Below are 15,860 nucleotides of genomic sequence, written 5' to 3' on the forward strand. Positions count from 1 at the left end.
CTCGAAAAGTGGATTTAGTACGGACACGCACCAAAAATTGTGCAGAAATCTTGATTTTGCTATGTAATTTGGATCCACTTCTTCAGAGGGCGATAGTGCGCAAGGGCATTTTAGCGTTACAGCCAAAAGGCCGGCATGTCCGCTCTCGGATCCTCTCTGCCACTAGTATGATATGAGTAGTGACACTAGTGACTAATGGCTTATTGTAGAAAGCCCCGAACGCGTCCATCGTGTGATTTGAGAGACAAGTGGTTGGTTTAAAGTGAAAAAGATTGATGGAGGAGCCAAAGAAAAAATCTAGGCGCGTGTCCAAAAACGATGATGGTACAATGCAAAATAATGAAATGACATCCGAGGTTTTGAAAGTTCTTCTATGTCCTTATCTTTTAAGAAATATATTTCAATATTTGCCATATGGTAGGCATCTGGCGAAGGCTGCGAGGGTTTGTAGGTACGTATTGATCCATTATATTAGATGTTTGATTTAGTTCTAAATACTTATTTATTACAAGCAGAATGCTATGGTTACAGTTTTTTTTATCATGTATATGTAAATGGATAGGAACATAAGATTTGATTTACAAATAATTTCTTGTGGCATATATTTCATATCATGTCTTTAAAAATTTACTTATAATAAAACTATTAACTAGTAATATATTTAACATTGTTCTATTGCGAATGAAAAGTACGTGACAAAGTAAGCAGCATAAATTTGTGTATACAATATTTTTCAGATCCTGGGAGGAAGCTGCGAATAATGAGAACAAGACAAGAGATCCTTGTTACATTGTAGAAACACATAGTTGTACAATATACCAATCGCCTAATTTTCCTAATGTCAGGTTAGAAAATTGGACGTCTGATTTTATAGAGAACATCAGGAACATAAGAATTAAACCATCAGTATGTTTATTTTTTGTTGATAAAAATGCTGCAAATAGCGAAGGTATATATTTTATATTTTTTTATATTCTCTATGTTACAAATAAGTATCAGATGAATAAAAAGCTCCTTAACAGTAGCAAGTATGTAAATACTTTATTCTAATTTATAACAAACTATTTTTTTTATATTTTAATACTAGTTCTTTTATTCATTTTTCCATCAAACTATAAGTCACAGAATAATGTAAGATTATTAAAATAATTTTTCTCTCTTTTCAAGAATATAAGGTACTTGAAAATTGTGAAACTATAAAATTGTATAATGATGGTATTATTAAGGAACATGAATATAAAGATGATCGATATCCAGATCAACATAGTGAAAAGATGTTATGTGCGTTTTTGCCACAAATTCCGAACGTGAGAGTAAAATCGTTCAAATTGCCAGAAAATTGTATCATATCGGAAACAGCCGAATATCAAGAGATAATTAGCACAATTGTTAACAATGAAACACCTAAGGAAGGTGAAACACCTTCCTTAAATCACGAGACATGTTTTATGTTATTTTGTAATGAGGCGGGATATACAACAGCAGATCGGTGGGCCTCAGCTATACTGAAAAGGTATAATATATATACTTCATTAAAATAATAATACATATATAATGTAATAATATCCGAGTTTAATATTTGGTAGGTATGTCTAACTGTTGTACTGCAACTGCTAATGCTCGATAACACATTATTTGTTTCTTTTTTGCATATACTCAGTAAAGAAAATAAAGTAGTCTCTAATGGGGTGGTGAGGTGAAAGACTTGTGCAAAGGACAAACGAAAATCAAACCTTCTGAGAGGTATAAATCACAATGTGTCGCCGTTCTAATTACTGGTCCTATACAGACATGGTCCATAATTTTGGAAAAGGAATGTATGACACGGAAGCAAACATCCGAGAGATTAAAATTATTTAAGGAAAAAGTGAAGTTAAAGAAACATTCCATAGGATTTGTTTTCGCAAACTCATTTCGATATGATGAGTTTCAAGATTGTTCAGAAAATGAGTTTGAAGAAGGTGCAGAAATAGATGAGAGAAATTTTATTAAAAATGCAGAAATATCAATATTCAAAAAATTATTCCACACAGTACCCTTAGTAGGTTGTTTAAGTGAATATGGCACATTTGGAACAACTACTGATGTCATCGATGAGATAAAGAAAGAAAGTGAGTAATCCTTTTCTCTCTTTTCCTCTTAATAAAAATATAATCCTCGATACCCGATAAATCGTTTTCTTTTTGTTTTAGGAGACAATAAAGAGAAACAAGATTGTAAGAAATCTAAATCTTGTTATTATAATGGCTCTACTGCGTTTTTAATACTTACATATGATTAACGTTATTAAAGGGGAACACTACTGTGACTCTTACGAAAAAAAACTGCTAGTGCACAGTAGTGTACAGTAGTGGCACTATTAACATCCAATAGTGTCACTACTGACATATAATAGTGTCACTATTTAGCCAGTAGTGCTACTAGTAGTGCTCAATAGTACTGCACTATTGTCACTTCTAATGTACATTATTAGATCCAGTAGAGCCGCTACTGCAATAGTGTATACACTATTAAATCCAGAAGTAGTACCAGTAGTGTTCAATACTACTGCATTAACACTACTTGTGTCATACTGCAGTAAACACTACTTTTGTTCATTATTACACTGGTGACACTTTGTGACACTAATTATAGTGTTCAGCACTACCGCAGTAGTAATACTATTAGTAGTAATAGTATTTAAAACTACCGCAGTATTCTAAAGTGTTTAGTAACGTATATACCGTATTTTCAATAATTTTAATGTTTATGTAAGAAATATATAAAAAATCGTTATGTAGTTATAAGTACATATATACTAGTGGAGCTTTAGTATTTATATTATTATTTAGAAATGCAGGAATAATATTTTTCAGTATTATATTAAAAAGTAGTTATTATTATAAAAATGTTAAATATAAGAATTTTATATTTATTATACACACATACATAAATAAAAATTTATTTTCTCGAATTATTATAAATTTATTACATTATATATTTCATACATTTTGATTACTATTATTTTATTATTTACTTAACATATTAATCGCGCTCGATATCATTTACAAGGCGCACAATACAGCAGTGATTACTTTGTTGACATTCAAACGGAATTTTTATACATTTTGTACATAGCATGTCTGGAGAAATTGCAACTATTTGTGTGGTGATTGAAGCAATGATAAAGAATTTGCTCGAAGATAATATAGGAGAATTAGTTTTACATATATCATAATTAATAGGTTGCAGAATGTTTCCGGTGATTATATGCAATTCATCATCAACTTCAGTTCGGATAGCAAACATCGCTCGTACGGTAATAAATGAACCATTTGATAATTGGACTGTACTATATTGTGTCGTTTTCGGAGTTTCTCGTAACTTTCTGTGTGCCACAATGTATGATTATATATAAATCTATTAAAACTCTGAGCTTCATTTATTATAGTTTTCCCCAATCAGCACACAATATTTTTTAAATGGTTTTTTTTATTTCCTGAACTCATTTTGGAAAAAATATTTATTTAACATTTAATATTTTTTTTATTAAATATTTGTTTAGAATAATGATTTCTAAAAACGTTTTTTAAACGTTTATTTAATATTTTTAAATATTTTTTTAACATTAATTTTACATTTGAAATAATGATTTGAGTATACATTTTTGAAACATTTTTTTAACGTTAATTTTACATTTGAAATAATGATTTGAGTATACATTTTTTAAAAGTTTATTTAATATTTTTTAAATATTTATTTAACGTTAATTTTACATTTGAAATAATGATTTGAGTATACATTTTTTAAACGTTTATTTAATATTTTTTAAATATTTATTTAACGTTAATTTTACATTTGAAATAATAATTTGAGTATACATTTTTTAAACGTTTATTTAATATTTAATAAATATTTATTTAACGTTAATTTTACATTTGAAATAATGATTTGAGTATATTGACTAATTGCTTAAATTTTAGTAATTACTAAACCAGCTGCCACGCTAAGTCCCGTAAGGGTGTCGGTCTTTAAGAGTATCTCGTCGGTGTCAATTAAAACGGAACAAATGCCCTTGGTGAACAACAAAAGTTCTTCATAAAGTAATTATTAAGGAAAAAAACAAACTTCTCATATTTAAGACAAGCCAGCCGGTTAGACAATTATTAACAGCTAAGAGTTTGTCGGTTTCTGAAATGAATGCATTTGTCTAAACTTATACATAATTATTTAATTCAATATATGTAACGTAAACATTTACTTTTGCAGGATATATTTGGAACGTTAAGTTAATTGAAGAGAACCGCGACCGGCTTTTACGTAACGGGAATGTCAAAATTGAATGACATTTATAGAGTAGTGGATTTAGAATCAGCTGAAAATATTCCCTCTTAATAAGGACGGAGATTTTAGAATTTCCTGGGTGTGGAATAATTCATCTAAGCAAGAATGGGGGGGAGCTGGGGAAAGGGGGATTATAATAACACAAATATTTTATTTCTTCTGTTATATGTCGAAATATATTTCTACTTCTATATTTAATTTCTTTTCATATTTTTTTTTACAAATATGAATATTTTTCTTTTAATTTTGTCTCGATATTACGCAAAAACTAGCTTATTTAAATAATCATTAAAAAAATTTTTTTTAAATACCCCAAATTCAGGGTGTGAAATTTCATACTCACAAGATCTCTGGGAAAGGATCTGTGGAAAACATAAGGAATTCTCCGTCCTTGTCTCTTAATATACGTATGTACATACACTCTTGAATACGTTTATTATTGTAATATGAATCGCAATCTGGTTTATGAATTTTACGAGAAAATATCATCTCTCTTACTACAGGGTGGTCCTATTGGTGATAAACATCAAACAAATGAAATATGAAACTTTTAGAGAAGATGTATGCGTGCGCGCATGCATGATCTGACGGTTTTTAACATATAGACATATAAGACAATAATATAATATAATATATTATGTTATATTAATATAATATAATATAATTTTTAACAATATCTCGTCGGTGATTATTGAAATACCTATTTATACATCTGTTTCGTTTCAAGTGCAGAAAGTGCAATAGCGTGATTGGGATCTTTAAAGAGTGCAACGTGGTGCAGTAAGCAGCGCAACAGCTGCAAAGAGCGGTTCGTTCCGATGACCGATGTGTCGGAACGTCTCCGGTCGTTGTGATACGTGTAGTATCGTAGTCGGTTGATTTTTTTAGACTATTTAGACACATGACAAATATTTCATTCCTCTATCTGCAGGATGCCGATATGCATACCAGCCTCGTGATGTATCCTCATCGCCGGCGACGTTGATTTTATATTTCGTGAAAATAATTTCTTAACATTGACGAGATTTTAGGTTAGAATTTTCAGTCTTGTCTATATATTTTCAGTAAATTATGACTCAAGTCACCTAAGTATCTCTTAATTGACACTCTTAAACTCTAAACTCTGTTTTTATTTTTTATTAATTACGTTGTATATTACATTTATATTTATATTATATTTATATTTATATTATTACATTTATTGATAAATTTATTTGATAAAAAATACTTAAAAATTCCTGTTTTGATATTTTCTACAGCTACTATTTTTATTTTACTATTTTTATTTACTATTTTATTATATATATTTCTATTTATTATATATATTTCTACAGCTACTATTCTACTTTATGTTCTAGAATCTAGATAGACGAAATATTAATTATGGAGCGTGGAAAGACCGGGCTCGGAAGAGCGGCAAAAAATAAGATCGCTCAACATCCCTCTGATTTGTTCGCGTTGGGATCGAAGAGTTCGCGGAACGACAACTCCGACTCTAAAGGCAGGCCGGGCGTTATCCATTCGAAACCAAGCGGCAGTTCTACATCTGGTAAATAAAACTTATCCTCTTTTCTCAGTGTTGATCCTAGTAAACGGGAAAGGATTAAAATAAATTGAAGTTTTTAAATTCATGAATTGAAATAAATTGACCTCCATGGAATTAAATGCATTTCTATTTTATAGTACGAATATAATATATTTTTAATATAATATTAATATAACATTTTTTGGATTAGGTGGATCGAACAATGCATTTCCTAGTCACAATTTTTAATTGAATAACGTTCATGGTTCATTTTCACGAAAAACTATATTTCATTGTAAATCATATATTTTTTAACTTTAATTAAATTGAAGAAACTGCATTTCTCTTGTCTAGAATTTTGAATTAACCAGTATTCACGATTTACTTTTTAAAAGCTGAACTTTTTTTGGATTGAATGGCATAGAAAATGCGCTTCATGTAATTCCTATAAATAAATGCAAAGGCATTGAAATGAATACAGATTTTCAGAAGTACGCATTCGCGAACGTTGACATGAATTCTTTTTCAATCCATTCTCATTTCACTGGGCTATACAACACGATTGCAAATTATTTACCGATCGATTTACTACAATCTGTTACGCAGGCAATGAACGAAAGAAGGAGGCTCCTTCTGGATCGTCGTTTATGTACGTCCCGCAGAAGAAGCCCAAGCTGGCCCACGTCGGCGGCTCCCATCAGCGGCAGCCCTCCTCCAGCGCGGAGGCGTGGGAGGTTTTGATTATAGACACCGACCCGGCGGACTTCGTGCCCATGGCGCTCGAGGCCAACGACAACGACGAGGGCGACAGGGTTATCGGGATAATATGCGGCGCCATCAAGACGCTGAAGAATCAGCGATGGAAGCCCGACAATTTGCTCTACATGGGCCTGCTGTATCTAGCGAAGATCCGCCCGTCGATTTTCTCGAACGACTGCATACTACACGCGCTGTCGTCCCTCCTGAGGAGGGATCCGAACAATCAAAATAACTACAAGGCCAAAGTGAGCCCGCTGGTCCCTGTGTTAGCTGCGAATCTCTTGATGAAAGGTTTCCACGACAAGAAGAACTGGCCGGAAGTGTTCGTGAAGGTTACTTGTTCGCGACCTCTTTTTGTACCGCTTACTGCATAATTTTGATATCTCAATTGATTTTTTTTTATCGGGAGAAGGCCAATGAACGGTCAATAGTAGGATCTTCGTTGATTGGTCCTCTCTCAATTTATTGCAACACTTATATGGTTATAATATATATACAGGGTGTTCCGAAATTCGCAAATCGAAATGTAGCAAGAAAGTCTTCGAAAAATTAAGTAAAAATATTATTTGTAAATTTTTATTTTAAGCAGTAGTTTTTCACATATGAGAGTTCAAATTTAGCCAATTATAGATTACAATATGAAAGAAGGAAAAAAGCGGCAAATACGAGTCAGCGCGGAAATTGATGCGCAATAAAATTACAAATGTAATATATTTTAGAAAGTACAATTTAATTAATTGATCCGATATCGATTAATTAAATTGTATTTTCTAAAATATATTACATTTGTAATTTTATTGCGTATTAATTTCCGCGCTGACTTGTATTTGCCGTTTCTTTTCTTCTTTTATATTGAAATTTTGCAAGTCTTATTTTAATTATAGATTAGTACGCGCGAAATGTGCGACCACTAGTACTATCGACACTCTTACGGACATGTTTCCGTTTAATCGTAATCTATAATTGGCTAAATTTAAACTCTTATATTTCAAAAATTACTGCTTAAATTAAAAATTTACAAACAACTTTTTTTACTTCATTTTTCAAAGACTTTCTTGCTACGATATTTGACTCGCGAATTTTGGAACATCCCGTGTGTGTATATATATACATATATATATATGTACCTATATATATATATATATACAGATTTTTTATTATTTTTACAGCTGTACGTCGAAGATGCTCTCGGAGAACGCGTGTGGGTCGACCACGAGGAATGCAAAGGCTTCGTCGACAATATATTAACGGGTTTTAACACGAGGCATCCGCCCAAGTCCGTCCTACAGCCGGAGTTCTCGGTACTGATGCAACGGGATTGTCCCAGCCCTACTGCGGTGGACGACGAGGATCCGGCGGCGTCAACGGCATCGTTGTCCGGGGACAAGGAGAAAATCGAGTTCCCGGTGGGTCCGCGGTACGCGCATTGCGTGGAGAATATAGAGTCGATCGTGCTGGAGGCCGTGAAGGAGCAGCTGAACAGACGTCAGGCCGAGACCATAACGAGAAACTTCCTGAAGCTGCTCTCCTCGGCGTGCGGCTTCGTCGAGATCCGAAACATCGCCGTCCCGCGGCTGGAGGTGTGGCTGCACAATCCCAAACTGATGAGACCCGCGCAGGAGCTGCTCATCTACATCTGCTACAATTGCACGTCCCACACCCAGCGGGACGTCGAGGTCATAAGCCAGCTGGTCAAGATGCGGCTGAAGACGAAGGCGGTGATCAACCTGTACCTGAACGGCGTCAAGGAGCTGATCGGCTTGCACCCGGAGAACCTGGCCACCATGCTGAAGCACACGATCTACAACGAGCTGTCGAACGCGCGTAATCCGAACAACATGCCCGTGCTGGGCATAATGTTTCAGACCCTGCCCGAGCAGGCGGCGAAACTGCTCGCGGAGATCTTTCAGGATCTGCTGATGAACCGCGAGGATTACTTGCGGCCGCTGCGCGCGCTGCTCAGGGAAATCGTGAAGGTGTGCCGGCACGACATCAATCTCATCGCCTTCGTGCGGACGTTGATGTCCGAGCGGCCGGACTTGGCTCAGCAGTTGCTGAACTTCGAGTTCAAGGATCGCATGTTCGTGTCGATCGTGGATCTGCTCTGTCTGTGCGCGCTCCTGGCGATCAGCCCGCAGGTGAAGGAGGCGGGGACGCTGTCGCAGCGCGCGGACAAGAAGGACGCGGCTCTGCTGCACCAGTTTCAACATCTCGTGGCGATGATACAGCACGAGACCGTGATGTGGCTGCAAAACTCGGCGCAGCAGATGTACACCGTCGGGCGGAACGAGCTGCTGCACGCGATGCACAAGATCATGCTTCTCGAGTCGCCCGAGCAGTACTGCAAGCTGGACAATTGGCCACCCGACTCGGACAGGGTGTTTTACATACGGCTGGTGTCCGACGTGCCTCTGCTACAGAGTACGCTGTGGAGACTGCTGATGATCGGCTATTCGAAGGTAAGCGCGTAGACTTTCTGCGAAAACGACTCCCTTCAGAGATCACGAGCCTCGTTCTACTTTTTTTTTATGTTGCAGGACAACGGCATTACTCATTCGGAGGCTCTGGATTTGGCCGATCTATTGATACGGCGATCAGCGGTCAACTCGACGGAGAGCTTTCCGATGTTGCAGATCGATAAAATGGACCTGATCGACCTTATTTTTAAGCTCTGCATCTATCAGCCACCGGGGACAATAAATATACCCGCTGAGTAAGTATCCGCACGTATTAGGGCTGGTGATTTGCTTCGAAGGCTTCGACATTCGAACTTCGAAACTTCGGCATTAAAATCTTCGAATTCTTTCGAAGCTTCGAAGTTTAAGTGCCTTCGAAGTTTCGAAAAATACATTTGTGCAAACGATAAATTTATTTAGAAAATCTACAAATATTGTAAATAAAAAGAATTAATACATATATACAAAATTATTCCTAAAAAAATTAAAAGTATTATAACCTGAAATATTACAAATTAATAATTAAACTTGATACATGCGCAAATGAGGAAAGATAATAATTAATAAAACAATTCAATTAAGAAAATTGAAATTTTTAATGTATTTTTCAAAACTTCGAAGCTTCGAAGGTACCTTAAACTTCGAAAGGTCGAAGTTAACGTCGAAGTTTTGAATATTCGAAGTGAGTAAAAAGTAACAGCCCTAGCACGTATACAGGGTGTCCCAAAATTCGCGAATCAAAATATTATATCAAGAAAGTTTTTGAAAAATTGAGTAGAAAAGTTATTTATAAATTTTTATTTTCAAAAATAGTTTTTGAGATATAAGAGTTTAAATTTGGTGAATTATAGATTACGCGCATGAAGTGCGCGATTACCAACACTTATCGACACGTTACTCATGGACATGTTTCCGTTTAACCGTAATTTATAATTGGCCAAATTTAAACTGTTACATCTCAAAAACTACTGCTTGAAATAAAAATTTATAAATAACTTTTTTACTTAATTTTTCGAAAACTTTCTTGCTATGATATTTTGATTCGCGAATATTAAGACACCTTATATTATCTTTACAATGGCAACTGTGTGATACGTTTTCCAGGTATGTACCACCGTCATTGGCGATATCCAATCTCTATTGGAAAGGATGGACAATGTTATTAATTTTGGCTGCACACAATCCGTCCACAATTGGCGCGCAAGGTTGGAGGCGATACCCTATATTGAGGACACTGATGGAAATGTGTATTACAAAGTGAGTTTTTAACAACTATTAAGGGGATTCTGGTTTACAAGATTAGAAAAAGTGATTTTTAAGATTTTTTTTCAGCTAAAATGAAATTGAATAATTTCAAAAATTTAACAGTGTTTTACTGTATATTTGAGAAGTGAAAAAAAGTTTTTTTATTAATAAATAATAAACTGTCTTGGTAACGTCGCGCCGCTGGAGTTGTGTACAATCTAAGAGACGTAATTTTCGTCTAAAATGAAAAAACCAAATTTTTTCTTAATTTTTACATATTTATTTCTATATAAACTAACAATATTACAAAAAAAATTTAATTAAACGATTTTTTTGTAAAAAAAATCCAAATTTTTTCATGAAAATTTTAACTTTTTTTAAATTGTCATAACTTATTCAATTTTTGAAAATTTTAAAGTTTTGTTAATTCATATAATAGAAGATAATTTTATAAAAATCAAGAAAAAATTAGGTTTTTTTATTTCAGACAAAAATTACGCTTCCTAGATTGTACACAATCGAACAATTCCAGCGGAGCGACATTATCAAAACATTTTATTATTTATTAATAAAAAAATTTTTCATTGCTTAAATATACAATAAAACACTGTTATAAAACTTTTGAAATTATTCACTTTCATTTTAGTTGAAAAAAATTCTTAAAAATCACCGTTTTTTTAAGGCTTGTAAAGCAGAATCCCCCCTTAAAGATTGTTGATTTTGATCATACAATTAGCTTCGTGTTTCCTAAAACTCTCGTCCTGCAGTCACTTCTCATATCCACCACCGACCATGGCCCTGCCGGAGATCATGGAGCAGGAACGGGCGAAGGAAATGCATGTTGAAAATATGGAGAAACAACAGATATTGGAGTACGAGTCGCATTTGGCCGCGGCGTCGACTAGAATTCAACTATCGGAGCAGAATAGTTTTCTGCTGTCGCAGTTGATCACCATGGATCCGACGGGGATTGCGAGAAGACCGCCGCTAAACATACTCGAGCAGCTACAGTCGTTGAATACGTCTCACAGATTGGGCCATCTGCTGTGTCGATCGCGCAAACCAGACTTCCTGCTGGACATCATTCAGAGGCAGCAACAGAGCACGTCCCAGAGCATGCCCTGGCTGGCGGATCTCGTGCAAAACAGCGAGGGATCTCTGAGCCAATTGCCGGTGCAATGCCTCTGCGAGTATCTGCTGTCGACCAGCTCGCAGACGGCCGAGAAGCAGCCCAGGCAGCAGCAGTTGCTGGCCCATCTTCAGACACTGCTGACCGATCCGAATCAAGATCAGCAGCACGCCTATGAGGTTTTGGAATATTTCTTGAGGCGATTGAGCAGCCAGCAGAGTAGCAGCCGGGTCCAGGCGATCACCGGGCTCAAGATGGTTCTGGACTCGATACCCCTCGAGGACGAGAGTATGGAAGTGGACGGGGAAAATGAAAAGTACGTTTTTAAATATACTTCTCCGCCGGGCTAGGCATATTTTAAATACTTGTATTTGAAACACAGTGTTTGAAATTTGTATTTTGTATTTCAGCGGAGCGCATAAAAATTTCAAATACAGTTGCAATCTATTTTGTGTTTAAAATACTAAAAAAATTTTTGATAAAAATTCTAACAATTAATAGCAACTTAAATTTTTTTCACATGACTATTGATGACACTAACTATTTTCATCAAATTTCAAGTCATTAGCTTTATCAAATTTTATGATCTCGCACGAGAAAGCAAGTCTCGTGCGGTTGATGGTATAGGACAACAGAACTTTTAAGAGTGCAAGAGAATGAAACAATTTCTTTCTCTTTCTCTCTAAAAGTTCGGAAAGTGAAGAGGGGTCTGTTTGGGAGGAGGGAATTTAACATTATATATTATCGTAATTAATAGATTAAATTAAAAAATATTTTATATTTCAGAAGTATTTTCTATTTTAAATAATTTAAAAGTATTTTGTATTTTAAATCAAATGACTGAAAGTGTGTTTTATATTGATCAAATCAATCTTTTTTTATTTAAAATACAAAATACTGGCAATCTTAGTATTTAAATTACAATTTTGTAATTTAAATCAACAAACTTTTTTTATAAAAAGATTGATTTATTAAAAAAGATTGATTTGGTAAATATAAAACACACTTTTAATCATTTGATTTAAAAAATTGACAAAAATTGATTTAAAAAATTTACAAAATTATCATTTAAATACTAAGATTACCAGTACTTTGTATTTTAAGTACTTTAATGATGCATTTTGCCCAGCCCTACCTCTCCGGAAAAAAAGCTCTTGCACTTTTTATAACATTATTTTCTTTTTTTTTTTAGGGAGACCTGGCTTCTACGAAAATTACCGTCGATACCTCACTTCTTATCAGTACGTTCGCTGGTTTCTACTGCTCTACGTGGTGCTTGCCAGGTTGAGAACAGTCCGGATCTCGTGCACACTTACATATCGTATCTGGCCGTACATACCGTCGACGACGATTTGCCCGACCTGACCGATTTGGCGAACGAGATATCTCAGTTGGTCGTCGAGCGTAGCACCATTATCGCGGCCATCCTGCCTCAATCTGAAAGTGACAATCAGCAAGCCAAGCAAACATTGCACTCCTTCATGGCAATTTTCTGCAACTACCTCGAGAAGGCGCGATCGCCCAGGGGCGAAGGTTACCAGTGGTCTGAGAGCCAAGATCAGATTCTGGTCCAGTGGAGCAGCGGCGAGGAGTGCACTATGCACATCCTGGTGGTGCACGCCATGATTATACTACTCACCTACGACACGTCCGAGGACGATCCGTTGTTCGGTAGCTTGCTGGAAACGTGGTTTCCCCTGAATATGGAACAGCCGAAGGCCTTCCTCGTTGACACAAGCGAAGAAGCTCTGCTCATACCCGACTGGCTCAAACTACGAATGATTCGAAGTAACGTGCCGCGCTTGGTTGACGCGGCTCTGAAGGATCTCGAGCCTCAGCAACTGGTGCTCTTCATCCAGAGCTTCGGGATACCTGTGTCGTCGATGAGCAAGCTGCTTCACACGCTCGACGCCGGCGTCCAGATCGACCCGGGCTCGGTCGGCGAGGCGGTTCTGGACAAGACGTACATGGCGCAGCTGGTCGAGGTGCAGCACCGAAGGGGCGCCACGGGTGGACTGGTGTTCGTCGAGGTGTTGCAGCTGCTGGAACCGGAACTGCCGGACGAGAGCGCCGTGTCGATCGGGAAGCTGCAGCAACCGCTGCCGATCAGCGCGACGGTGCAGAAGCAGTCCGTGATACAGTGCTCCGTGAAGACCGACGTGCCGCACTTGATAAACCGGCTGTTCATCGAGGGCATCCCGATGAGCCAGAAGATGGACGCCTATCGGCGTTTGCACAAGACCCTGGCGAAGGATCTGCAGCGATCGTGCGCGAAGGAGAGCGGCGCGGTGGTGCTGGCGATACAGCACATATGCAGCGTTCTCAGCTCGATGCAGGTCAAGCAGTTCCTGGCCTCGCTCGTGCACATGCCGCAGTACTCGTGCACGCTGATGCGCGTGATACTGCTGCCGCTCAAGCGGCCGTCGACGTCGAGGCACGTGATCGAGCTGGCGCGCAACATGTGCCTGAACCTGATATCGCTGATCGGCGACGTGAAGGCGCCGGTTCTCTCGATTCTGCGGGACTTCGCTAACGTGCAGCTGACGAAGACCCCCCAGCGCGCGGAGCTGACGATGCTGATGCAGAACCGGCACGGCGAGAGCCCCGGCACGATATTGGAGGGCACGGATCCCGTGAATCTGGAGAGCGTCGGCCGAAGACTGCTGGATCTCTGTCTGAAGCAGCAGAAGAACGACGACCTGGTCGAGGCTATGGCGCGATTGCTGGTCAGCGACAGTAACGAGGGCGCGCTGAAGCCTCGCACAGGTCTGCTGATCGATTGGCTGGCCTCCGTGGAGCCCGAGCTGATCGGCATCTGTCCGAATCTCCAAATGAAGCTGCTGTTCGGGAAGACGAAGGTGCACATTAGCATCGACAACAATGTCGTGAGCTCGCACTCCTGCAGACCTTACTTGCTGACGCTCTTGACGCACAGAGCAAGTTGGACCACCCTGTACAAATGTGTCGGACACTTGTTAGACAAATGTGATGACGGGTGAGTAGAGCGGAAATCAATACTTCTTTTCCGCCAATCTCTCTTTTTGCTTCACGATATTCTCTGTTACGGATTAATATAATGCGCAGGGTTGCCACAGACCTGGAAAACCGGGAAAATCTGAAAAAGTCAGGGAAAGATATAATAAAAGAGCTGGAATTTTGAACTTTGCTCACAATTTCCTTAAAGTCGATCACTTGTTTTATCGACGAAACTCTATAATTTTTGTACAATGTTTTTATATGCATTGCTTTTTTTATTTGAAAATCCTTTTTTAGAATCAAACAGTAGATAATAACAGAATAAGGTGATTTTGTATGGAAATCGAAAAAATTTTCGAAAATTAGGATTTTCTTCGAGACTTCTTTCTGTTATCGCAATCGTAAATATTCTGAATATTTAGCGATATTAAAGAAATGTCTGTAGGAATTTTTCTGTTTTTACTACTGAGTTTTCTTCTGGTTCCCAAGTAATGGAAAATTTAATTATACCAAAGAAATTTTATTCTGTTTAATGCATAACAACAATGTCGAAGCGATGTTAATAATTTGTTGGTCTGAATTTGCATTTGGGATTGTATTATGTTATTAAACTTCTAAATTTATGTTGCTTCTAATAATATAAGTTACCTTTTTTTTGTAATACGTATCTTCTAAACATTAAGATTTAGAATTATATGTTTGATATTGATCATGGGTAATTTTCCACTGTTGTTTGGAAATCATGGAAAAGTCGGGGAATTTCAAAATTCATTTTTTTGTGGCAACCCCGTAATATTTTCCAAAATCGACTTTAATCGTCGATACGCTCTTCATATTTGTGAAATTGTCAATATGTTTGCAGATACGATCCTACTGCAGTTCTGGACTTTTTATGGGCCCTGACCTGCAATCCGAAGCTGTGGCAGGGCCGGGACAAGTTCACGCCGAAGCATTACGTTCCTGAGAATATTCTGCTGCTGGAGGAACGGCAGTTGCTCAATCTCGTGGCGTATCTAGTCTCCGAGGCCGTTATCATCTGTAGAGTGCAGAACAGAAACGCCGCCCTGGCGAGGATGGATATCAGGCTCGATCTACTGTTGCATTGCATATCCACCGAAGACGGCCTGATTTCTAACGTGGTTAACCATTTAGCGGAACGTATGATGGATAATACTGAGTGCGAATTTTGCAGTTTTATACATTTTACCAGGGTTGGGAAGTAACTCGTTACGTGTAACAAAGTTACAGTAACAAAGTAACAAAGTTACTTTTTTTCAATAACTATAACTTAATTTTGTTACTTTTTTTTAATAACTGTAACTTAACTTTGTTACTTTCTTTCGATGTGTAACTTATTTAGATTTTTTAAGTAACTAGTAACTAATTTAATAGTCACTTTTACAGTTACTTTATATATATTAAATCGTCACTTTCGTGGATCAAAATT

General features: G+C 37.2%; 2 protein-coding genes and 1 long non-coding RNA gene across 3 annotated transcripts; 2 read left to right on the plus strand and 1 right to left on the minus strand.

The window, feature by feature from the left end:
* Positions 1-165: 165 nt before the first annotated feature.
* Positions 166-2,762, plus strand: LOC105450577. The gene is made up of 5 exons (XM_011690506.1): positions 166-451; positions 738-949; positions 1,168-1,513; positions 1,661-2,111; positions 2,193-2,762. Exons 1-4 carry the CDS (start codon positions 276-278, stop codon positions 1,698-1,700), a joined length of 774 nt encoding a protein of 257 aa, XP_011688808.1. The 5' UTR covers positions 166-275; the 3' UTR covers positions 1,701-2,111; positions 2,193-2,762.
* Positions 2,763-3,908: 1,146 nt separating this feature from the next.
* On the minus strand, positions 3,909-4,838 carry LOC105450576. The gene is made up of 3 exons (XR_974477.1): positions 4,667-4,838; positions 4,241-4,439; positions 3,909-4,170 (listed from the first exon to the last, which is right to left on the minus strand). It is a non-coding gene; the product is annotated as an uncharacterized LOC105450576 (long non-coding RNA).
* A 279-nt stretch (positions 4,839-5,117) lies between these two features.
* Positions 5,118-15,636, plus strand: LOC105450635 (integrator complex subunit 1). The gene is made up of 9 exons (XM_011690568.1): positions 5,118-5,354; positions 5,682-5,872; positions 6,455-6,939; positions 7,777-9,066; positions 9,145-9,320; positions 10,168-10,320; positions 11,076-11,753; positions 12,630-14,432; positions 15,276-15,636. The coding sequence occupies exons 2-9, from the start codon at positions 5,707-5,709 to the stop codon at positions 15,634-15,636; spliced, it is 5,112 nt and encodes a 1,703-aa protein (XP_011688870.1). The 5' UTR covers positions 5,118-5,354; positions 5,682-5,706.
* Positions 15,637-15,860: the final 224 nt, after the last annotated feature.

This window comes from Wasmannia auropunctata, unplaced genomic scaffold, assembly GCF_000956235.1.
Source record: "Wasmannia auropunctata unplaced genomic scaffold, wasmannia.A_1.0 LD336060.1, whole genome shotgun sequence".
NCBI lineage: Eukaryota > Metazoa > Arthropoda > Insecta > Hymenoptera > Formicidae > Wasmannia > Wasmannia auropunctata.